General features: G+C 32.2%; 1 protein-coding gene across 2 annotated transcripts in view; it reads right to left on the reverse strand.

Annotated features, from left to right (window-relative positions):
* Positions 1-27,331, reverse strand: part of LOC147067269 (large neutral amino acids transporter small subunit 1) — a 100,670-nt gene that overhangs the window by 34,587 nt on the left and 38,752 nt on the right. For both annotated transcript variants that reach the window (XM_085954841.1, XM_085954842.1), the window contains exons 4-6: positions 12,293-12,436; positions 2,718-2,820; positions 2,151-2,276 (exon numbers count right to left, since the gene is read on the reverse strand). In XM_085954841.1, the coding sequence (XP_085810967.1) occupies positions 2,151-2,276; positions 2,718-2,820; positions 12,293-12,436 (373 nt within the window). The remainder of the gene's footprint in view (positions 1-2,150; positions 2,277-2,717; positions 2,821-12,292; positions 12,437-27,331) is intronic.

Here is a 27,331-nt window from a genome sequence, read left to right on the forward strand (position 1 = left end):
GAAAACATGACCAAGGACCTTGTCATAGTTTGATTACTGATGACGGAGATTATTTTATTAATTAGTGGAATAATTGACAATATAATTTTTGTTATATTCTTCTTCAGTTATTTATTTTAAAATGTTTTCTCAATGTTAGACAAAAAATAAACCGAGATTATTTTATACGAAACCTTAAAATTGCTCTCCTGTAAATTCAACACTTTGCAGTTAACAGGTTATGCAGAAACATAGCCGAAATGTATAGCACTGTCCAGATAATCAACAAGTCATTCATTTCTCTCGTAACGTCGAACGCGCAATTCTGTGACGAGCAGCGCTACGACATTCACTCGCAAAGTGCTACGGATTTCGTTTGCGTCATAACTACTGGGAAAAACAAAAGACAGTCTGCGTCGTTAGTCGAAAGAGAAGTGTCATGAAAGAATCCACAAATACATTCAGTAAAAGTGTTTTTAATTTTCTTCAGTGAATTACGCAACATTTAAAAAATAATTACATGACTATTAGCAATAAGAAGTTATAACGTAACTCTCCTGTTAATAATTAAATTATTAAAGGAGTGTGCACTTATTTGAGAGAATTCTATTTTACAGAATGATATACCTACATTATATTAAATTCTACAGGTTGGTGTTATAAGTCGAAAGCTATTTCGGTTATCACACCATTATCAAGGATAAATAAATAAACGATTTGTCTCTGTGTACGAATTAGACTCACAGAATAACATTGGATATTCCCTCTGTTTCCTCTCCAATAATACGTTTTAATCCTCTTTGGATAATAACCTAATCTAATACATTGTATTTTGAAAACCGTATTAACTTAATTAACTATAGGTACTTTAAAACAAGTTAGTATAGTTTGCTTGATTAAATGAGCCATCAGATATAAACATAAGTAACTTATTCAATTAAAACAACATTAGATACAAGCAAACTACAAAATTAGATCCGATTGACGGTAATTTTTTATTATAAATTTCATACATAATTCAATAACGGCGAGGCGTTAATAGTAAGTTTCTCATTGATTTTGTAATTATTAAATTTTGGTAATTCTTTATCAATTTCAAGCTTTTTCAAGTAAATTTAACTTGGGTCCTTTATTACAACATATGTAGGAATTCCGGTAATGCATTAGTCGCCATGTTATTCGGGTTTTCAGATTCTTTGGCAACTGTCTTGCATTCTGATCACAATTTAAATAATAATACATATTAAAATCCATTTAATTGACCCCTCTTCGGGTAGACCGAAGCCAACTTCTGGTGGTCTTATAACAAGGGTGGATGCTACTTAGACCAATATTAATATATATTATGTTTCATTTAAGTAGTCCAAAACTAGATATAAGGCGTGTAACAAACATCTTAAATAGTCCCATATTCCGAGAAAACAAGACTCCTGTAGGCTGAGCGCAGATAACAGAAAATAATGGCAATCGGACCTTGTTTCTTACTAGGGAGGGAGACTCACTAGATACCTCAAAAATTAACGTTCATAAAAAAAATATTGTAAACCGTCTGTCTTGATATGTAAAATGTTAAACATTCTGGACTATTCCCAAGTTTGATTATTGGACTAGTCCTCTCCTTAGCCTTAACACTATATTGTAAACGTAACTAACTATAATAAAGTATGTAATATGTATTGTATAATGGAATGATGCATATAATATACAGGAAAGAATACCCATCGCGAGTTCACATAACCTACTTTTATCATAAAATAAATTTAATTAGTCTTTCTTTTAAGTATATCCGTAGGATTAAAAGTGTCAGTTATGATTATTCTATGTATTCATTAAGATGACGCAGTACTGTGCTTTTAAGCTGAAATTAAAATGCATTCATAAAGAAAGCTGCTTAATTTTTAGTAAAGAAAATGATAGGTATTGTATTTTTAATTAGATTTTTTATTCATGACTGAATAATACAATACTGTCGAAATTTTAAATGATACTTTACGTACAATTTGCAAATACACAGAGGACAGAGACATTAATAAAATTACAAAGGTGACAATATCACAGAAAAGAGACAGAAAACACTTTCTCTGTACAGGCTGTGTTACGTCGTGTACTGTTTATTTTGTCATTGACAACCTGCCACTAATTGTTTTGTTTATATATCTGAGTAGACTTACCAGTGCAGAGTTGGTACATCCCAGCAGCTATGATGATGAAGAGCGCGAGGAGTTTGGCGTAGGTGAAAGAGTCCTGGACGCGCGTCGCCCATTTCACATCCCAGCAATTTATGAATGTGAGGACCACTGCAGAATGTCAACAAATATTTGTATTTTTATATTTTTAATATTATATTTACAGTTATTATAAATTTATTGATGTATTTAAATCGATCATCAGACGAACATGCCAATTTACTAATTACAGTACTGGGATTCACCAAAGAAAGAATAAGGGAATCTGGAAATTTTTGAAAGGAAGAAAATAAATGGTTTTAGAACCGAATGAGAGGAAGTTACAAACACGATTTTTATGTACCTATTATACAGTAAACGAAGACACCGCATTACCCAAGAGGCTCTCTTCAGTTTATTAGAAGGTAAAATAAGCGTCATGAAATTCTTTATGAATTTTAGTTCCATTGAGGGAATGGTTTATAATAATAATTATCCTTCTCACGGTGAGTTCTGTGTGAGAATCAATTGGCATACTGTATTATGAAACAAATATTTTATCTGTTGACTCACATATACAGCAGACGGCCAGCATCCGGACGGATTCGTCAGGCGGAGAACACTCCGGGAAGAACGGTTTCAGGACATACACGCTGAAGGTCAGAGCCACTATTGCCTGGAAGACGAAATACGTAATGGGTTAAGCGACATCGCGATGACTGAAAGGTGTTACAATTTACAATTTATTATAATGGCAAACGTTTGATGGTAATTGAGTTAAACGTTTGAATTTGGACCCAATTCAATCCCCGTCTGCCATTTTCTATAAATAAACACCGCTTGATTACAGTGCAGTCCCCATACGAGAACTATAATAAAACATTTGTACTAAAAATAATTCGGGGTTGGTCATAAATTATATTACACGATTTTGGAAGTTTTTGACCCTAACCCATTGTCACGTTTCTTTGTACCCAACACAGCTTAAAATTGCCGAACGTTCCTCAGTTTTCGAAAAATCACTTTGTTAAATAATGTAGTTAGTGCGAAGTGCTACGAGTATAGTCATAATAATGTAACATACACATGGTCGGTTAATATTAAAGTCTTAAAATAAATAAATTGTTTATATTTAAGGGACATAGTCATGTGTGAATTAATATAATATACCTAACAACTTTGGAATGAAATCCCAGCAGTTACCTAGCTTTCTTCAGTCCATTCAAAAATAACTTCGAACCAAGGGGTGTCATTACGTAGTTACTCTACTTGTTTACTACACTCGCAGAGGATACATATACTGTTATTACCTTAGTTATAGGTAAATCTTTCTACAGTGGCACCATAGACGATTCGCGAGTGTATTGAATTGCTTGCGACAATGCCTGTTTCAATGCTAGCAAACAATACCACTACAACTGCAAGCCGCATTTGCCGTACCTATGGTGCCACTGTAAAACGATTTACCTATACCATTATAATGCCCCGTTAACACCCACGAGCGTCAGCCGAGCCGAGCAGGAGCGCGGAAGAATCCGCAAATGCGTTATTATTCGCTGCGTGTGAAACGGGGGTTACTGTCGCAGCTTACTGGTGTGTATGCGCCAGAATGATGTGTGTCGCTAGATTTCAAAATCAGCCAAGTCCATAATAGATGAATAGGAGAAAAACAGCTTTTTGTTTTTTTTTAAATATACAGTCACAAGGGTGAAAGTTTATATTATTTCGAGTATAGAATATTTAAAATTAATAAATTACACATTTTGATAATGCAGAACTGTTAGAAAGCAGTAGTTCTTTAGCAATTCACAAAAAAGTGAAAAATACCTAAAGGTGGACTTGGCTGATTTTGAAAAGTACCGACAAATGTGCATTCGGTGAATCAGTTTATAAAACTTGATGAAAACTCGAGCACGCCAATGCACTGTGCACACTTTCCATTGATTGATCGTGCGAAACTTGGGCAGATTTAAATTTGAACGGACAATGATTTCTTTTAGTGGCAATGTTTCATCAGACTGTCTGATGAAACTTCGAATCGTTGAAGATCAATGTCAAATACATTGAACTTAATTTCCCATACAAAACGCCTCTCAATATAAATGTGTCGACTTACAAACTTTACAAGGTCACTCTTACTATTCGATAGTCATAAATTTAATATAATATACGTAAATCAATTGGAGTCTACGCCGACCGGATGGCTCTCAAACATACAAAAAGATTAAAGATAATTCATACGTCCACCACTGTTGCTAGGTCGGTAAACCGTAGTTATTATTTCAGTCACCTACACTGATACCAATCTACTGACCGTGGTTAAAGGCAAGTTCAATAAAAATTGGCTTTATATAGTAACATAATATATTGGAGGAATTAACAGACATACACTTTACTGAATATATAAATAATGCAGCCTTTTTCAAATTATCTTAGACGTATCTCAACTAAGGATTGCAATACCGGTATTTCAAAACCGGTATTCAATTATTTATCGATACCGATATACCGGTTTCAAAAATCCGAAATACCAGTATTTTCGGTATTTAAAAAGCATATACGTTTATGTTTTCGAAAATGAATTAATGTTATTTTTTCATTATTTACTACTATATAGTATAAATATAAAGTGCATAAATTTTATGCTGCCAAAACGCAAATATATTGACTGAAACCAACAAAAGTTACATAATATTAAAACAAAATCCCTCAAATATACCTACTTATAGAATTGTCGCGATGAATTAACATATTTCGAAAAAGAAGACGTTCGTGTTAAATGTCTTCTATTATTCTATAACTATTGATCCAACGTTGATAGTACATACAACAAACGTTATATTTCAGAGAGATTTTCCTATACCCGGACCCCTATTTCCTATAATTTGTAAAAATTAACAGTTCTAAAATATTATCATCTATACCTACATACCATTTATAAAGGTCAACATAATAAATGTAGATAAATTGCAAAAAAATAGTATTTCAAATTGATTTCATTAGTTATATTATTATTGATAGGTACTTCTTTTTTCTATAATAAGTTTTGACGAATACCGGTATTAATACCGGTATTCAATAAGAAATACCGAAATACCAGTATTGATATATTCATTCGGTATTGCAATCCCTAATCTCAACGTCATCTAGTTATCGCAATATGAGGTATCTACTTAATTAATATACTATCGACTGAGGGTACTCTAAGCTTTGTACTATTCCATTCTATTAGTGCATAAACAGTATCAAATTAACTATCATCTGTGCAACATAATATATTATTATAATAGGTGAACATGGATGGCGAAAACCGCTAAAGTGGAATATTACAAAACTGAAAAAAAGTCAACACAGAGGTTGACATCTTTCACATATTCTGTTGTAATAATATAATCAAAGGGTGTATATTGTGTCGGTAGAAAGTGAACCTTATTCGTCACTGCACTGGTATCCGGTGACCGTAGGACATGTTCTAAGCAGCACAAAACAGGAAAGTAATCATCACAGTAGTTGAATTTATCTACACAACACGCAGAAGAGAGATAACATAGGTAGGTATATTGAGTTTTTAGGCCATACGAGAATGGTCTATGTGTGATAATCCGCCATTAGGTGTTAAAAATACAGTAATAGTTATATTGGCAGGATTTTTTTTATTCTTCCATTAACATTATATATTTAGGTTACAAGAATTGCGATTAATTATTTTAAGATTTCGGTAATCTCTGACAATGCGACCATCTCATTTGTTTCACTGGTCACAGATTAGATAGATTAATTCAACTTAATTCATCCTTTTCTTCTTCCGTGTTCACATTTGCATGATGATTTAGTATCAGACAATTTCTCCTGAATATGGGTTTTGAAGTTACATAATTTATTTCAGACGGAAATTTCTAATGTATCTATTGTGTTAGTCATGTTTAATTTTCTTCTCATCCCCCCCCCCACTCGAATAAAGCGGAAATATTCTACCTATATCATGGTAAAAATATATATATATACTATCTACTGTCGGTATTTAAACTTAAACAAATGTACCTAATCAGTTAAGAGATTTATTTGCATAAACTATCTCTACATAAATAACTAGCATTATTTTGAATTATTATGATTCAAAAAGTTTGAGAACAATGTTGAGCTTTTATGGCCTACAAAAATTAAATAGCTCACACGTTTGTAGTGCGGAAATGAACTTATTATTTAACATCATAACGCTACCGACCGAAGAAAAAAATTATAGTTCGATGACTTTAACCATATTTTTATGGTTTAACAGTAATAGAATATTATTTGTAGACTTTTTATGACCTACATAATATTATATTGTCCAACTGAAATATGGCCAAAAAATTGAAATTTATTTTATTGAAAACACGTGTATAAGGCCTTGCTATAATCGGTATTTTCTAAATAATAGAAAGATACACTTTTAGGTATTGGAATCACCGCTATGATCAGGTTAGCGACAAATTTGGTTTTAGGTTCGCGTGTCAAAAAATTATCATTGGCTAATGCGCCATGGCAGTAAAATTTGTATGAAATGACAGGTCCAAATTGAAAATTGCTCATTCAAACTCTGCGAGTATCTTTCACCTATATCAAGGTGTTAAATCTCGTAAAAACACCGCATGATTCCTTCGTATCATATACGTATAAGTGTTATTTTCCGGTAACCTTAAGAAAAGGAGATAGATCCATTAATAATAATTAATGAATAAATGCACTAAGTAATAATACGATTCTTATGCATGTTATTAAGTCACTAGTTATAACATGTCTATTCACATAGTTAAATATAAGTTTCCCATATACATAACTATATATATATATTATATTATAATATGTGATATGATTTTATTGTGCATCAGCTAGTCAATTTAAGTTGTACCTATTACGGATACGACCATTTGAAAAATTAAATACTGATCTAGGTATATTGAGCAGGTCTGCTCAGACTGTGATATTATATCAATATGAGATAATGACACAGAGGTAAATAATAATTTATTTATTTACCTTACTGTTAAAGGTAGAATTGCATAGTATCTAGGTAAGGTACTGGTTAAATAAATAACTAAAATTATACTTGTATGGCGAGCACATGTAACATAAATATCTACTTTTATTTTGTTCTCTATTCTTGGAAACCCTGTCGTCCACTTTTAGAAGTTTTCTTAGGAAGTGCATTCGGACGTTTTCTGTAGCAATACTCTTTCGATTGTTGTGCCGCTGATTTAGGCATAATTGAATAAGCAACGTTTCATAGAACAAAGTGCTAACCGGCGATTTATAGGTATTGAGTTAGATATTATCAGGGAACTCAGAAATAATGGAAACTGAAATACATAACGGGTAAGGCGATAGCAGGTAACCGACTCGAGTAAGGAAGAATCCGGGTTAAGCTTACACACGTGTCAAGAAAACGTTTTACGTCAAATACTGAAAACTGCTTTCGGTTTATGCATTCACACTCATTTAATGTTGGTGTATTACACACACTATTGCACTGCATAATGCGTGCTTCATTTTCGTAGGACACTCACACATTCAAAACCCGGCATCAACATGCGGCGTATTGAATATAACCTATCGGTATTCTATTTATTATGTGTTCTGTGGATATTATCCACGTGAGCGTCGAGCGATTCACGCTGTTTACCGGCTGACTTGAAATCTTGTAGATAATATCTAAACTGTTTTCATATTTGCCAAGGCCTCGACGGTATAATTGGAGGGGGGCGTTTTTGAGTTTTGATTTTAGAATCGGCTGTAACATTGTTATTTATTTAACTAAATACGAGGTAAATATTAAAAACCCATTCAAGTCATCCCTAAATCGCCTTAATCTGATGAGTTGAATATCAAGCCGGTAGGTATAAACAGATTGTTTTGCATTGCAATATTAATTGCAGAAAAGTCGCAGTAAAACCATGAAGATTAACATTATTATTAGTCTACCAAGATAAAATTTGCATTTTTCCGCCTTTCATTTCCTTATCTTGATATAAAACAACATAAAATGTGCATAATAATGCTAATGTATTGTCTGTTCACTTCAAACTGAAAAAAAACAACACAGTAAAGATTATTATATGCTTATTCCTGATTATGAATTGGACCATGTGTTATCAATCAAATGGATATTTTTATAATTAGCAGAAAACGACTGTGGTTACATACATTTCTGTTAGTCGAATATATTATTCGTATTATGAAAGTAATGACCGTTTAGTCCCGTGCATTCGATAGCCACGTGTGGATGCGACAGCTCGTAATAACTCGTAGGTGAACACCATCGGTTATGCATGCGTACCAGATGTGTATCGCTACACTTAAAGTGCGGAGTGTTTGGTTATGAGGAATGTACAAAGACAAGTGATTTATTACGCGGTTGAAGAGAGGTAATGGGTAAATGTGGATGTCAGTGGCGCCTGGTAAACTTTCTTAACGCCGTCCATCCTGCCGCCTTAAAGAGCTAGTAGCGCCTAGTGCGTTACTCCAAACTCTAAAACCTCTTGGATATCTCAATGATTTCTTATTTAAATGACACCCAACGAGATTGACATAATCAAAGATATAATATCTATTTCAAAATCGTGTTTTTATACGTCACAATACTTTTCTATACCTTTTACAAATTGGTTGTAACGTTGTTCAATACTTTCTATATAGTTGATATACCTAACACAAATCACAACTATTATTCTATAAAACTGTTTACATCTGAAATGGGGGCACTGGAGTACAATTAGTTTTAACCCCAAAAAAGGGATACTTTCCCATTAATCAGTACGAAAATACTATCTGATTTACCCGGCACTGATAAATCTGTCAGATTCATGATTATTTTAAATAAAATATTTTGTTTTTGCTTCAAAAAGTATACGACCCCTTTCACAATGAAAGGTATGTACCTACCTATCATCCTCGCATACGTGAGAAACAAGCAAAAAATTAATAGTGTCGAACTGAAAAATAAATATTTTAATGATTATTACCCGAAAATATTTAAAAGATATAAATCCAAATTTATCATAATCATCATTAACCTCTACCAAGCCACTGATATATATATATAAGGTTAATAGAATATGTATATACATATTGTATTCTTTTTTAACAGTACATAATATGTTATGAGGCCCAATGAGTTTTGAATTACTTTTTCATATTATATTTTTTTATTTTAGTTAGTTCTCAGTCACAGCACATTTGAATATGTGGTGACCTTAATCTTTGATAACTATTCCTGAGACATTCCCGGGTGTAAAAAACTGCTGATAGTTCACATCCAAACGTAGGGCCTCGTGAACGCTCGATTAAGACCGAGTGTGGTGCGGGGCGGTTGGTTTGGTCGTCTATGCTTGTGTTGTATAACGCGAAAAGGCGGGAAAAAAGTAACAAAAACGTTCTATGGTTGGCTATAACTTGCCGTTATCAAATTTACATATGATATTAAAATTCTCAAATATTTACATACAATTAACATCTCATCAAATAATCCAACAGTTGTATAATAAGATGAAAGAATATTATTGCAAATGGCTTTGTTTACATACCTACTAACCTTGCGAGCACCTGTGATATAATCAACATCATTTTAATACATATTATCAAAATATTACGTGTTTCACAAAAATTTTATAAATGCGGTCAAGATTTTAAGGAAAGAAAAAACAATATTAATTATCAAAAATTTTTTGATGAAAGGTTTCTCAGATTAAATTATATTTATTTTTCATTCATTGATAATGTTTTGTTAGTAAATTAAATAAATTGGATATGATTGTACACTGTTATCAGTTTTATCGATAGTAATTTCCTGTAAACTTATTAATAAGCTGAAATCTCTGACAAATTTAGTGCAAACTCAGATACAGACACAAATGACTCAGCTGCCCATGTGCGAAATCCCAAATAGGTAGTTACCCCCCACTCAAATTCTAAAAAAATACAGGAAAGAACCAAAACTTAATAAATATTCCAGCTGGACTATTCTAATATATCACTTCAAAATCAATAATAAAAAGGTCATATTCAGGCAGTTAATTGTCTCGGAAGTTAATTTTTAGGCGTGATATTTTTTAACAGCCGCCCCTGACTCCATAAGGGACTCCGTAAGGGCGTATTATTTTTCCCTATGATAATAATAATAAAAAGAATGTTCTGACTCGTTTTCTTTTGGGTATGCTATCAATGCAATGCTCTTTTAAAGGATTTATTTTTACTTCTCCGTGTGTTCATTTACAATCCGTATACCAGCGATTTCCAAGCTGGGAGGCGCGGAGTGTTGCGAAGGTAGGCGCGAAAAGTTTCACACAATTAATTAACGTAGCCACATGTTTGCAGTTTGCAAATGGTTATTTTATAAAATGGCCGCTAGATATAAACTACATAAAACAGTCCTATAAAAGGTTGTTTGCAAACCTATCTGAAAATATGGAGACTAAATTTATAATACCTCACTTCTATAGTATATTGTGAAGCGCGCTGTCTATCTAGTGAAAAAATTAAATAAAAGGGTCAAATCATAATGTTGAAATTTGAGGCAAATTTCTTTAGGAACGATAATTTTGTTGTTAAACTTGTCTATTTGGTTGAATTTAAAAAAAAATGTTTGAATAAATCAATGCAAGGACCACTAATGCATTCACTGATTTAAGGTGACGCATCAGTGAAACGCCAAATAATTTTCAACTGTACGGGCGACGAAATTTTGGACTCGCTGCCATTCACTGAGAGAATATTGACCCGGGAACACGTCACTTTGCTGCGTGATGGCGACGGGTCAATTAATTCTAAAATCGTGTAAAGATGACTAAAAACGTTACACATTTACTTTAAAAAGAAAACATGTCAATGAATATATTATTATTGTTACTAATAGAACAATAAACAGAACATAAAATGGACGTATGTTGGATTTATATGACAATTAATATTTCGTTTGACAGGCGTCATTTTCACCCGCCACCCGCAATCCGCGCATCGCCTAGCGACGATCTTTTTAGACCGTGCCTCAACTAATGCATGGCCTTAAAAAGACGAAGTGAAGTCATTCAATATTGGATTTACTGAGTTTTTGGTTAGTTTGCTAATGCACTTTTCACGTTATTTTATTAAGAGTATAAAAAAGTCGCCTGCAGCGCTGCTTTGTTTCGAGGCTATTGAATATTTTAAATATGTGGTTATGCGTTGCAATTTGATGTGATACCTATATGATGATTGATATACATAAATGATAATTTTTGATATATGATGATATTTACAAAGGTGTCTGTATTATTTAATGAAAGGGGTGGGGGGAGGCGCCAAGATTAGATTTTTTTAAAAGGGAGGCGTAGTAACATAAAGTTTGGAAACCACTGTCGTATACTATACTGGCAAATATTAATTTCCATGTTCCCACCAATATCACTCGTAACCCTGCTGTCTTCATGATACCCCGTCGCGGTACAGATGTAATGTTTCATGATGCTGTATATCGTGCGATTAACCGGTTTGATGGCACCATAAAGGTTATTATTTTTAAGCTATGTCATATTCGTGGATGTGTTAAATAAATTGGTATTTGTTTTTATCATTGTACTTTAATATTTACATACGAAAATACCTACTTTCTCTTCTACTTTATTGTTATATTGGTTGCAATTTGAAATTACATCATTTTTATATGTTGTATTTATTAATTTCTTTTATTGTGTTTACTGTCAATTCATGGTTGAACTGCATTGTATTATTGATTAATTTATTAAAACGCAATTTTTTAGTACTTATTCCACTTTTATTATTTAATAAATCTGGACCTGTTTCGTCCGCCTCAGAGGGAAATTTTCCGTTTTATTAAATTAATGAATAATTGTATTTATTATGTATTATAACGCATTGGCCAATCTCTGTAATGCCATAATATTATTTTTACTAAATAAACAAATGACCACGTTAACCGCGAGCTGTCAAAATAATGTCGTTGATTAACACAGTTCACGCCTTACTAGATTTTAATCGGATGCATTTGGAATCAATTAAGATGCAGTGCGGTGTTTCAACTGATAACCGCTTTCTTTATGAAATTGCTCCCAGTGATATCCGTGTTATTTTGAAACAATAAACAAAGCAAACAATTTTGTATTAATTTGACTTACTTGTGAACAGGGTCTGACTATCATACACTCTATCCAGAGTCTGACAAAAGCCATGAAAGGGCCGAAGGTCTCCATGATGTATGCGTAGTCAGCACCACTCTTAGTTATCATCGTTCCAAGTTCTGCGTAGCAATACGCTCCAATCTGTAAGATAGCAGATAAATCAACATCAGTGTAATAATATAAATGGAAACAAATTTGTTTCATAATCATCTTGAATTCTGGATATTTTTCAGGTTGAGAAATATATTTGGTGCTTACATAATAATATTATAGTATGGACATTAGGTAGTATTTTGGAAATTTTGTGCGAATAGATTTGATATACCTAAATGAAAAAAGTGTTATCAGCCTCTACCAATCCACTTGGATGAAGACTTAACCTAATTTCATTATTCTCGGCGCTGCGTATTTTGTTGCCACGTAGGTACTTCCGCAGAACTCGATCCAGAGACCTCTCGGATGTTTTCTACCTCTTGGGTACAACTGGATGACTAGTCTTCTCAAACGTTTGTATCTTTTTTGAGTTATGTGCCTGTTTCTATTTTAGATTTTTAAACCACTTCGATTATTCAACGAATAATTCACAAGATGTGAGAATGCAACATTCTATATATTGAACATACATAACATGAAAACACATCAGATATATACCTACTTGAAAAAATCTTTTTTTGTAACCGATTGTCAAAAATAACGCATTTCATGCAAGAACCACTATGTAATATCGTTGTAATTAAGTAGAATGCCCGTAGCCTTAATTGGTTAAAGCACATTGGCACGATTCCAGTGGCTATACAGATTCAAATCCCGTTTTTTTAGTAGGTATATGAGGTGTTTTCAAGTTATGTAGGTTCAATATTTAGATTTTTAATAAAGCCCAGAATGACTACATAGCAATATAGTATGCAATACCTAATATTGTTCAATCAGAAAGTATATTTTATTAAACTATATTTTTCTATCGCCTCCGCGTTCTAGTTACGTATTATAAATTTTGACTGTGTTGTGTTGTATAATTTTGTTTTAAAAAGTTGACTTTCTGTCTGCCAAATGATGCAATTAAATATAGTTATATTAAAAAAAACTGGACTCATAAAGTTCAGGAGTGCTGATAATAATATGTCGTAAATAATCAGATGATAAAGAATTTTGCAACAGTATGACCACGAGCGAACCTCACCACACGCCACTGATTGTATCGCATAACTTTGTTTATTTCTTTAATTCAATTTGGATCTTAAATATAATACCCAGCATGCGCCTTTCCATACCGCGCGTCTGTGGGTACTGTGTCTCAATCTAGGGGCGGCAGGTTATATGAAAGTATGGTGAAGCAGGCAAGTATGGTAAAAAAGTATGGTGAGGCAGGCTGGTAATCAATTTGCGGAAAAATTTCTACCTTAACATTATATATAGGTTCGTTATAATGACCAAAGTAAATCCTCTATGATGCCCTGCATTTTTTTTATCGCGTCGTTATTTCTCGTAAGTTGTCGGCTATTGTTGGCCTGCTTCATTCAGTTGTATGAGAAAGCCGATTCCTTGCCCCACTTTTTATTTAATACCTCTATGGTTTCATTGTTTTCCATCCATTTAATTATGATAAGGTCAGTGTGATTGAATTATGACATTTTAGGTACAATGGTAGGTCACTTTTAAAGACGTTATAGGTACCTAGATGTGCGCGGCCAAAAAGCATTATTAATAAGGATATTACTTAAGTCTGAATTAAATTGTATGCATTGGTAATTTTAGTAGAAAATACATTTTATAAAATAAATTCAACCAACTCCTAGATCGGTAAGCGCATGTATCTACTACAATAATGCTAAACAAATCAATCTCATATTGGATAAATTACTAATCACTTTTTTTTTTGATTGATTGATAAAGTGTTTAGGTAGAAATTTTGGTTAATTGAATACCTACAGAAAGATGAGAGAATGGATTGTATATTTGAAAAATCAGTGATGACACTATTTTCTAAAATGTCGAGTGCACAGAATAGATTAATAATAATATGGGAAAACCAGTCTCCACGTATCAAAGCTTTAAAGTTTATTTCGACTTACGATTTAATGATGGGCAGGCCATAAAACGTAAGCAATGCAAAGCTCACCTGCATGTTCTCAACAAATATTGTCAATACTAAAATGCGCACTTCGTTTACGTGAAAAACTATAACTATTATCATTTGTCAAATGGAATTTTACTAGCTCAATTAATAATTTTAATTCATATTATGATACAGACATTAATATTGAAAGTAATATATTTTTAACACGTGTTTAAGTTTATCCCACAATTCTCCACACTCGAAAATTAAATCTCTTTACAGGCTTGCAACCCGCTTCCAATTATTTTTGTGTACCCTGTCCGAAAGCTTTATTATGATCTGTGCGCGATTTATGACCACGACCATTTTTCTCATTTTCAACTTGACTGAATCATTTTTTAGATTGGATTTATAGAAAACATACATAATTTATGAAATTATAGTAAATAAACATTTTAAAAACAGAAAGCTATATTAATTGTAGTTGAACCATATATAAAATAAATTAAAATATACAGAGTATTCTGTACTATACCACTATAAAGGTTGTACGATATTTGGCATAATTATATTACACAATACCTATTTAGTTTATTCAAACAGACAAGTCTTCGCTACTGCAAAATAATATCTAAAACTGATTGATGATTGTAGCAGTAGTGTAAGACATTATATAATTTTATTATTATACTAAAGAGTAGGTACATTTCGAAACCTGAAGTTCTGTTGTGTTACAGGTCAGTGATCTGACCTTATGATATGATTCATCATTTCTACGAGAACACCGGTATAGTTTTATATTACGTAGGTACGTCGTGCCAGTGTTGCCAACCGTACTATAATTATAGTATTTGTACTATAATTTTGGTCCGCGTACTATGTACGATATAAAATAGGTATAGTACGCCCAAAATACTATAATTTTGAAAATCGTACTATAATTTTATATAAAAGTACTATAATTCTGCATTTGCCATTTCGCAATCGAGTGGTCTTCGAAAATTTGAAAATCTGCGGCCCGCGGCGAAATATTTTTCCCAAAAAAAACAAGCCGACCACGAAAATTTGGGAACCTGCCGCCCGCGACGAAATATTTTTCCTAAAAAAAACAAGCCGACTATGAAAAATTGGGAAAATTTTCATTTTCAACAGATGACAACGCGTACTATATTTTATCTCCAAATACTATAATTTTGGAGGCTCTGTATTATAATTCCACTTTTAAAATATGGCAACACTGCGTCGTGCTAACAAGACGTATGAAAACTTTTGAACTCAGAAAAAAATCCAAGCTTGTTTTACAACAATTAGAAATAATTTGTTATTAATTACCTCTCCCCCTATATTATGTAGGTATATATTTTAAATTTTACCTATGTTACTGCAATATTTTTATTTTATTTTAAAGAAAATAAAAAAACATTAACCCTACATGCTGGAATGGAAGAAATAACCGAGAAGAATGAAGATTTAAGGGATCTTCTTAATTCAGCAGTGAATTGACTAACCACAGATCATAATTCTATGACGATGTACTTATTTTTTACACATAATGTGGCAACAATGCTCTTTATACATAATATAAATACACCTACTTACACCTGCTTCCAAATAAGTTTTTAGATTCTAGATTCGTTTATTACTACATAATTACTTAGTATCAGGGCTCGAAATGGAACGGAACGCACCGAAGCGCCGTTCCGACTCGTGAAATTTGTAAAATTATCGCTCCGTCTCGTGGAAAAAATATGTTGACCGTCTGAGCTAGATAGGCCATAGAATAGAAAATCTGATTATTAACACTTATTTTATAAAATATACCTACATACGATTTAATGACTATGTAAATATCTTCAGAAAGTTTGTCGAGCGCTCCGGTACGTAAACTTTTCCAATTCGAGCGCTGCTTAGTATACCTATTTTTAGAGTGCAAAGAATTTCGAATCTCATTCTCATTCTAATCGATTTAAGTTTTATACTATTCCATTTGAGTCGTTTTTTGCGACCCGGGTTTCGCCTTTCGGCATCTTCAGGCACTATGTGCACTCACCAATACTGCCCCCATAAGTAAAAAGGCAGCTTTTGGACAAAGTCACATTTTGAGATAATGAAACATTGACGTTTTTTCACCTTTTCTTAATAAATTTTTAAATAATTTGTATGAATCATTTGATATATGGTATAAGCAAAAACCAGTATATTTTTAATCGATGCTGTGTTTTTGCTTATAAAACTCGTTATAATGTCTTTTTGTTTAGAATAACTACCGTTTTTGTGAAAAAAAACGAAAAACAATATGTCGATTATTATATTGAAATAAATTTTATACTGCTTTTGACTTTATGTCAAATGGTTCAGAATTTCACGTAGAGCATTATCTGTACACTAACTCAATTTGTGATTTTTGTCGAAAGGCTGCCTTTTTCCTAATGAGGGCAGAATAGTAAATACACACGCACAACGAATGCTGTTAATTCTAACTTATATAATAAATTAATACAATAAAGTAGGTAAAAACTTACTAAAAAATAAAACAAACAAATTATGAATAGTTGAAGTGTTTGTAAAAAACCCTTACCTTATAGATCATTAGATACCTAATCACTAATAATACATTCAATTAGGCGTAACCTCGTCAATACTGGGAAAACAATGGCAAATTTCATCAAGTACCCTTGGAGCGGAATGGAGAAACATTTGTCATAACTAAAATTTCCTTAGCAGAAAACACGATGCAGAAACAGTGTCCTTCCTTAGTTAAGATCATTTCTATTGAAAATAACACCATATTTAAAAATTCTCTTTCCTATAGTTTAGGTAAATTATTTTATAATTGTTAAACGATGACAAAAATATGACAACTACGTTTTATAAATGCAATAACTATAAATACATATTAATATTTAATTATAATACGGCTATGTTTCCCTTATTAGTCATTATACGTGATTCCACAGGCACCGCAAGATATTTTTTAATATGGTAACACTAGCGTCAAGTGTCATTTTATCATACTGGCGTATAAAAGTAAAATAATATTCTGCAAGTACATGCCAAACGAATTAACACTATCAATATCCATATTGAGATACATTGTTAAATGAATTTGAGTGTATGGACTGTTTTATAGACATGCGAATTTACTTTGACAGCAGCTGTCAGTGGTAAATGGTAATAAAAAAGGGGGCGTGTTCATAACAAAAGTAGTCTATGCTTAAGGATTCCTTAACTCTATACTCAGGATTGTCTATAGTTAAGTCATGCTTTTCGGCGACTTATCCTTAGGATCGAAATCTTAGATTGTGCATGCCGCTCTTGGTCCATAGTATTAATATTATAAATATAATCATGTCGTTAGGGTGGTCACTATTCTTTTATAAAAAAGTCGTCGTAGGTATATCGTTAATCGGTATCATAATTATTGTTATGAAATTGTTGGTAACCATGGAAATATGTTTGTATGAAAATGTATGCTTACTCAATAAGATATGTCTACCTAAGTCAACGCGATGTTTGATCCTAAGAGAATCATAATAATATGGTACTTTAGTGATTGGACGTTGTTTCAACAGATCTTTTTTCATTTTATTTTTACGAGAAATGGATGTTAGCGACTTGCTCATGTTAATAGGTAGACTTTCTGTCACGTAACCTTGCCATTTGGAATAGATGTTTTTGAATGAAAACGTGAATAAACCAATCGAATGCTTGGAATTTACTAATACAATTATACGGCGTACGTGTGTAAACCAATCGGGTGCCCGGCTTTTACTAATACATTTATACGGTTGCGTATACACACAAATCCTTGTCACTGTGTACAATGGCAAGGTTACATGAAGGATAGTCTACTCTGACTTCAAGCACACATTGATAATTAACGTGAGAATTTGTCGGAATTCGAAACCAGGACTCACGACATTATAAGCCGACACGTTCTGCCATCGTGATTTAGGATACAAAACTAAATACTACAGCGTTGCAATATTTTTTTTGAACATGGTGTATCCTCCTTTCATGATGTAGGTTGTGTTGTACACGCATGACCAGTATGGAGTAATTATTATTGATTATAAAAAGATGTTGGATGCTGTCGGTAATTAGACCCGAAACGTGAAGACCTCCGTTCATAGTCTCTGATCTCAACGACGTGTAAACAACCAGTTATCTTTAAACATATTTAGCAAAAAAAAAAACTTACATTATACTAGATTGGTAATCATAATGCATAATGTATCAAACTATATTCCCTATGACGTTTGGTCTTAATAATAATTGCTCTTTAGTATAATATGCAAATCATTTTACAGTAGCACCATGGGCGATTCTCATGTGCATTAGTATTGTCTGCAATAGTGTATGTTTCAATGCTACTGTGCATGCCCACGGTGTCACTATAAATAATTGATTTACATATATAATATGTCTCTTCTTCGAGCTATGTGTCCAGCCCATCTCCATTTAAGGCTTTTAATAAACTCTATTACATCGCAAACCCTTGTCTGCTTCCTTATCCACTCATTCCTCTTTTTGTCCTTTCGCGTTATGCCCAGCATGCACCTCTCCATACCACGTTGTGCTACTCTAAGTTTCTGGATCTCTCTTTTACTTAGGGTCCAGTGATTAGTCATCCAGTGGTATCCAAGAAGTACAAAACGTCCACAAGGTAGACCTAGAGGCCGCTGGATCGATGAAATGATAAAGTTCTGTGGAAGTACGTGGCAACGCAATGCACAGGACCGAGAGAAGTGGAAGCAACTTGAAGAGGCCTTCATCCAGCAGTGGATAGATTCAGGCTGATGATGATGATGATGATATAATATGTACTTATTTATTGGTATTAAGGCGAAGTCTTTACCTTTACCAGAGGTACCTAGCGGAAGAATACGAAGCTTGCAATTTGAGATATTTTTTTAATAATTTACAATTTATATAAATATGATGATATAAATAAAAAGAATTTCAAGTTACCTATACACAATATATATCTTTTATAAAAATCGATGATACTCGTATTTAAAATAAATATAAAAAATATTAAAACCATGAGAAAATATCTTCATGACATTATAGAAAACTTGACAAACTAAATTTTAATAATAAATATTACCATAAAATAATGTGTTAAAATAAAATGGGATTTCTAAAACACTTTTTATAAATTGCAAATTTATCTTCGACTTAAAATAAAAAAATATTTTTTTATTTAATGTTTTCAGATCCTACATATTTATTAATTAATACAATTGAAATTGTAAATTATCAAAAAAATGTCTCAAATTGCAAGCTTCGTATTTTTCCACTAGGTGCCTCTGGTAGGTAGAGTATTCGCCTTAGTGCGAGGTTAGACGGTCGTCTAAAATGATTTTATTGTTCAATAAGAGAAACGGGAAAATATTATAAAAATATCCAAAACACATTTTTTCTTTAAATAAAACTACATATTTTTCCATATGTATTTTTATAAAAGATTTCAAAATGTAATATTATTTACTAATCCAAGTTTAAGTATATGTTTTCAATACCGTACGAATGTAATGCCAACTAGGAATTGAGGTATGTTCCAATTCATAGATACTTACTTAAGTAACTGATTTTAAGATATTATAAGATATTATGTGTTTATCTCATTTATCTGGTCGACCCGATACGTCACCCCCCCCCCCCCCCTTTAAGCTCAGGCCCCTAGGATAGAGCCCTGTTAGCCCCCCTTGTGGGGGCCATACGGCCGCGGCATTATAAGCCGACGCATAAACCGCTCGGTCATCGTGGGTACCAAAAACGAAAAGTCTACAGTCGGCCATGGCGAAATCCCATTCAAATACGGTTACATTTTGGTGTACAGTTCAAAATCGTGAAAAATACTCTGCGGCGGATACAGAAAAAAAACCTGAACATTTTGTTACAGAACATTTTAACTGCTCGAAAAATAATGTTGGCGATCGCGAAGTTTTGAACAGTTTTAATACAATGTTCACTGGATTAGGAACATGTAACTTGGTTTAGGCTACGCATTATGCATGAGTATCTATCTACTCTAAATCCATTACTAAAATGACAGTCATTAGAATTTAATTATACGATTAAGGATGTTATCACCTTTAATTTATCACAAGAAAGTGAAGAAATAGAGATATTGTTTATAATAATTGATCTTTTAATTTATATTTTTTTTTTGTATTTAATAAATTAGCTTATTTTGATACTATTATTTCAAATAAGACGATTGATAAAATGTTGTCGACGCCTTTATTGCGGTGGTTGCAAAAAACCGAAGGAACCGGTTTACCTGATGATAGTCGAGGAGTCCGGAAAAAAACAATGCTTGTTTGATAATATGAAAAATTATTTAGCAGGTAGAAAGCAAAGGGGTTATAAAGCAAAAGCACACGGCAAATTTAATAATAATTATTTTTACCTGTGATAAAATTAGTTGAAAGTACGACACCTTTTTATTTTATTATCAAACGACTTTTGACTGGAAGGCACAAGATTTTGTGTCTTCGTGAATAATAAACATACTTTCTGAGTTCCCTGATACGCACTCAGAAATTATGTGATGCGTATGCATCTATTGTATTGGTTTACTTGGAGTTAGACAAACGGGAAATTCTTTCAATTCAAAAAGTGTACATACGTAATCTCAAATACTAACAAAAATCGACACAGCGTTATGACGCCTGAACACGTGCATGTAATTACTGTCGGCAATTGTGCTTATTTTAAACTGTCATGACAATAACTGTTTACACGTAAAAGTGCTGACTGTCTCTCCAATCTCATTCTTCAAGAGTAAGCGAGACGTGAGGTTGTCATTTTATACTACTATCTGACAGGTCGTAATAAAAACCGGAGCTCAAAATGAGTAGTTCGTGTTTTTACCGGCATGTTCTTTATCGCTCTACTGCGCAGGCGCAGATCGGACATAATCTTACTTGCGCGCAATAAATCATCACAATTTGGAATCTTCCAATCTTGTTTGATTCATGCACGCAATCTTGCCAACTGCAGGATAATACATGTCTCCCCATACATTTTCTTACTGTGCACAATACATCCGTGCACGTGTAAACGGGGTATTAGTTTGCAATGCGATGTAACTTGAACTTTTAACGTGTTGGAACTATTGGATACTATCAAGCATAATATGATTTAATTTTACCGATAATTTACATTTAGATGTGGTTTAATTAATCAATAAGTAGGTAGGTGGTACGTACATAAAAATATTTTTTTTTAATTAATAAATTTTCAGTTAAACGACTTCAAAAGCGACAATTGAAAACAAATAATATGTGCATGCATTGAAAGCATTCATCTTATTATAGCATATTATTATTTTTATGGTTATTTTTATAATAAAAAATATAGTTTAAAAGTCCTCTCGATAGATTTTTTAATGTTAAATACTATTGATAAGTAGGTATATTTTTAATTAACTATAAAAATAAGTCGATTTTTTATGGATGCTCTTCAGTTAAACACATAAATATCTGTTTTCTAGAACAATCAATGCTTTTGAATCGAATAAAAATACATCAAACCAACGTATTTATTAAAAAATGTCTGCAATTTTCGGAATGATTTATAACTTTGTTTTAATGATAAAAATAATTTTAATATAAAATGTAAAACTAAGTAAACCCTTCAATCTACGCATATTTAAAAAAGAAAAAATAAATATTAGAATCTCCTTCCATTTATGGACTAATGGGAAAATTAAGGAGTGACATGTAGAAAAGGAGGGAAATCAGGGAACACAAAATTAGTTTAGAGGGGTAAGGAATCTCATGCTGAAATTTACATTTTTTTGGGAAATTTAAACTTATTAAGGTTTAATTAATTTTACCTTATTATGTATGTACCTACCTACGTAGAATGGTGTCAAATTATTCTCGCGATATAGATATAGATGTGGTATCGTTACTTTGAGATGACACCAACACCGTTCGAGAGTGATAGTTCCTTCGTAATAGATTTTTGGGAGGCTTTAAGGGGCTCATCTCTTGAAAATGGACTCTATAATGAGCCCGAAATGTCGAGAAGAGAAGGAAGAAGAATACGCAGTGATAACCCAAAAATCTGAAACAACCGTGAAGGTCTCCAACATAATAATTTGTCCTTTCTTTGCATAATATGTTAAAAATTTTCGTAAACTTTTCTCAAAAATTGTGTTATAATAACTTATAAGTACAATGTAAAAGTTTTCAAGGCCAGTATCTTTGATGTTTATTGACATTTGGAAAAACATAGTCTCAAATCCTATATAAGTATTATATGTTTATTGACAGTTTAAGCACTTTTTAACTGGTTAATAATATTGTTTCTGTAAGTTGAAAATTATTAGTAATAACGCAACTAATCTATATATCAAATATCTTATATAAAATAGTATCAGGGTTGGCGAACCTTTTCACGCACGCGTACCAAAATTTCCCAAATAATATTTTTCGGCTGTCTTGACGTGCTGACTGTTTTGACGTGCCAAGCAGTTTTTCATGGCGAAAAAAAGTTTTCTAAAAAAATTGTTTTTAAGAATTCTATTAAAAAAGTTTAAAACTTACAATTGTGTTCCTTGATATTCTATCTTTGGTCGTAGTTCAAACCAAATGCATATCTTTTATTCTTTGAATATTAATTCCCTTGTTTTCAAATTACTCAAAAAGACGATGGAAGCATTTAAACCACTCTTTTTTCATATTATATTCTCCATCACGGTTTTCCATTTTTAGAGATTATGTTTGAGGTAATATTTAAATGACTGCCGACAGTTATTTTCCTGATGTTTGTCTGACCGACATATGAAATTATATATTTACATTACACGTAAGAATCATTATCCTTGAAAAGGATTTGCCTGCAATTTTTATACAATGCAATTTTTCATTTATGCGTGAATTTCGTCGTTTCCAGTTGCGCATCGATTGCTTAACATAATGAAAAATCGAAGAAAATCCGCATGGCTATGTCGTCATTATTTTTTAATATCATATCGTATAAGCATTTGTATAATTTTTTTTTTTTTAATATTTATGTAAAATAGTAATTTCTTTTTACTTCAAAATGAAACATTCGCGTTCCATTCAAATCATCTCGCGAACCACTAGTGGCACGCGTGCCATAGGTTCGCCATCCCTGATGTAAATACTAGATAGGTATATATTTTTGGTCAATAATAAGTAGAAGAAGAATTGATTTCTTATAATATTATATAATAAAAAATATCTGAAAAGAATTGCTATATCTAGTGTTCTAAAACAGTATTTTTGTGATACCCAAGGGATAGAAAGGAGCACGCTGTGGCGTTATTTTCATAAACATATTTATTTTGATTTACCTGTCGCACGGCACAGCGAAAGTCTCGTATCTGTATCGCTAATGTTTGTTAAAACATACATCTCGACGTACGTCTCGAATTATATGGTAAAGTTAGGGGAATGACTAACCTAGAGGGCATAAAAGAAGCAGACAGGGCGTAAGATTTAGACAACCAAACAAATCATTATAATGCAAATCAGTTTAAATTATTCCAAGCACGTAACTGATTTCGTGAATTAATACATCTCATAATATAAAGCTTCACGATTATTATTTTAAACACCTATTGATGGCACTCCGACAAAGCCGCCCGGACCTAGCCGCCCAGACATTGCCGCCAAACCATATCCGCCCGTAGTACGCCCGTATACCGCCCCGACAAATCCGTCTAGACAAAACCGCCCGCAAAAAATACAAACATATTTAAAACGAGTGCTTTTTTTGTTTTTTCGAAATGAGTGTAGATAGAAATTTATATAGAGCTATTAGATAAAATATGTCGCAATTAATTATGGCGCCTTTAGCTAGTAGTCTATGTGCGCGGGCGCAAAACCAGAGAAATGCAGGATCGATTCCTTTTTCAAAAAAGATTTTTTCTATTGGTTATTGTTGTTATATAACATTTTTACTTACACGTTGTGAAAGTTAAGAAGTAGGTAGGTATATGTTTTTAAAATTATACCCAAGATACTATCTCTTTTATAAATAAAGTGCCTTCAGGATAACATAAAATGTTTTCAAATAAAGTAGAAGATTTACGCTGGTTCTCCTGGGACCTAATTAATAAAGTCTTATTTGTAATCTTCTTACAACAAGAAACAAACTAGCTCTGAGAAAATATTTACTCTGTAAGAGTATCTATCAAAGTTAAATAAAACAAGGAAGTTATGGTTAGGGCAGTAATTCTTAAGCACTTGAAATGTTTTATAAAATTTCAGAGAATCTCTACGTAGCTTGACATAATAATATTAGGTTCGAAGGGAGTAAACGACTTTACGTTCGATTAAAAACAAACATTAAAATATGTTATACCGACAATTTGCACGTTTCTGTGTTACTCGTTTTATATCATATCGTCACCTCAATGCTACAACTAGATAACTCTGATTTGGTCATTGTTAGGAAAATGAAATTTAAACTTTACTTGATTAACATAAATCTAGGCTATAATTATTATTTTAAATAAAAATGGAAAATTATGCTTGTCTAATTATTGGGAACAATAATTAAATAATGTTCAATTGTATGAAAAAAATATTGTAGATATACCTATTATTTTGTTTATTTAATGCATTTATGGTTTTAAAGTTATCTAATATACTCACACACAAAATTAATACAGTTCCCATTAACTTCTGACTTACCTAGTTTTATATTTTGTAGAGAGTTAAATGTAAAATTATATTCAATATCTATCTCAAAAACAGTGAAAACCAAGTTACCTAGTTGTAGTATTGAGGTGATAGCGATTCAGCGGCACGTAGAGCTGAAAACATTTGTCACTATTGATTTAGTCTGTCCATCTGGAGAAAACTTTGTATTGTCGTCTCCGGCCTTCAATATTACCAAATACCACGGATTTCTCTACGTTATCATTTTATCTATCGACTATGCAGGCAAACAAAGAATAGTATATTATTATGATTGAATGTGTGTAGAAAATTAATTCACTCAATGACACCAAAAGAAACTTTTAAAAGTTGTTTGATAAATATTTATATGGAAGCTTAGAATAATAATTCATCATACACTTATTAATATTGTACCTATAAAACGTACGAAAACATAATAGTATAAACTTATAAAGTATATTATTAATATTATACACCTGTAGATTTAAAAAAAAATCTAATGACGTATTATTTGAAGGCAATATAAAAAAATATTTGACGGTATTTTATGTAACAGAGAGACTTTATCGCAAAGGAAGGATAAATAAAATAAAAACTGCTTTTCGCTTCTCAGAAACGAATTCCTGCTTCCACTGGCGAAGAAAATAAATCTTGTTCTTAGGTTGACCCCCAACCTGAATGTGTTCGCAAAAATGCAAGAGTATACTTGCATAATATAGAAAAAAAACAATAAAGCTTATGTATACCAACCATCAGAAAATATTTAAGTAGACATAATATTATGCAAGTACTGTCCACGCGCAGATCAGTTGATTGCTCAACACATTTTTGCACTATAGTTAGTGCAGTGCCACCTGCAAAAATATCCAGCATTTCATACGAAATTATTAGTTTTTTTATGTACCTACCGAATTTTGTACCAGTTTTATTTCGTATCTCAATATCTATAGTTCAGATTTTCGCATCCTATTTTTCAATATAGTCCAGTTGGCTCGAATGAGTAGTGAAATTTTCCTTACCATATAAAAATAGAAATAAGATTGATCAATATTGGAATTAGATTTGGATAAAAAGTATACCTGGATGGATGTTGTTTTGTACAACAGAGACAGTGAGATAATCGTTCATATAGAACAAAAATATCTACAACATATTCTGTTAACATATTATTACACACTGAAGACAGTGGTGAAATAAAGTATACGGTAATAACTATCTACATTCTATAGTATATCTATAGAATAAAGAATAATAGGGAAGTAATTTACGGAAATGTTGTGTCTTGTCTAAGACTTGTTCCGTGCTGTGATATACCCATAGTAAATTAATAGCAAGTTGTAAGCAGCACACGCCGCCAAAAATATATATATTATCGTAGGAGTCTATCAATTTAAATTAGCCACACTTTCATTACTAATTCGGCACTTGTGAATCGCGAAAGAGTTGCCCATCCCAGCTACTTATAGTTAAATATATGGACTAAAAGAAGTTTGTCTGTCGGCAGAACCCCTGAAACAAAAACTACAACAATAATCTACCAATATGGTAGTAAGTTATGGTTAGAAATAGCGTTTGTATGAGATTTATCCAACATGCTGAAGATTTAGGTAGGATTCAATTCAATGAAGTTATATCGGATAAGAAATATTTCTCAATATCATAACAACTCTGAAAACTTGACGAAACAAAAATAATCGTGTTTAATTTGGCGGGTAAAGTTTGATCGGTACTGACAATTTATTTTATTATGTACGGATATTTCAACTATACATAGCGTTACCATAAATGTCGAGAAAAGATACGAGACAACGACGATTTCGATTTTGTTCGTATTTCGATCAAACTAAACTTGTAGAAGCTTTTCTGTTATTCATTTAAATCATTTTTCATAATCATAAACAGTTTTGATAGCATTAATGTCGCAAATCCATTGAATCTATGTTTCAGTTTTCCACTACAGTTTTTGCGTTTATACACAAGTTTAACTAACAGTGATACTGAACGAACAACATAAGAAGCCGTTTAAATTAAAAAGATCTTTAACTATACATAGGGTAAGAATATTTTTTTTCCAAGCCTAAACATAACAAAAAAAAATAAACTAAAATAGAGAATTATGAATTGAATTAAAAATAATATTTATAAATACAAATAATGTTGAAAATTACCCTATGAAGCGGAAGAAATTGATCCAGCTATATTCGAAAAAAAGTGGAATCAGTGCGATACAATTTGCGTTTTATTTAAACTAATAATCAATGCATTTCCACCATGAATTGACAATTATAAAAAAAAAACAAATAATGTATC

Source organism: Rhyacophila brunnea, unplaced genomic scaffold (assembly GCF_057557595.1).
Source record: "Rhyacophila brunnea isolate RB1 unplaced genomic scaffold, BYU_Rbru_1.0 scaffold_4, whole genome shotgun sequence".
Classification (NCBI taxonomy): domain Eukaryota; kingdom Metazoa; phylum Arthropoda; class Insecta; order Trichoptera; family Rhyacophilidae; genus Rhyacophila; species Rhyacophila brunnea.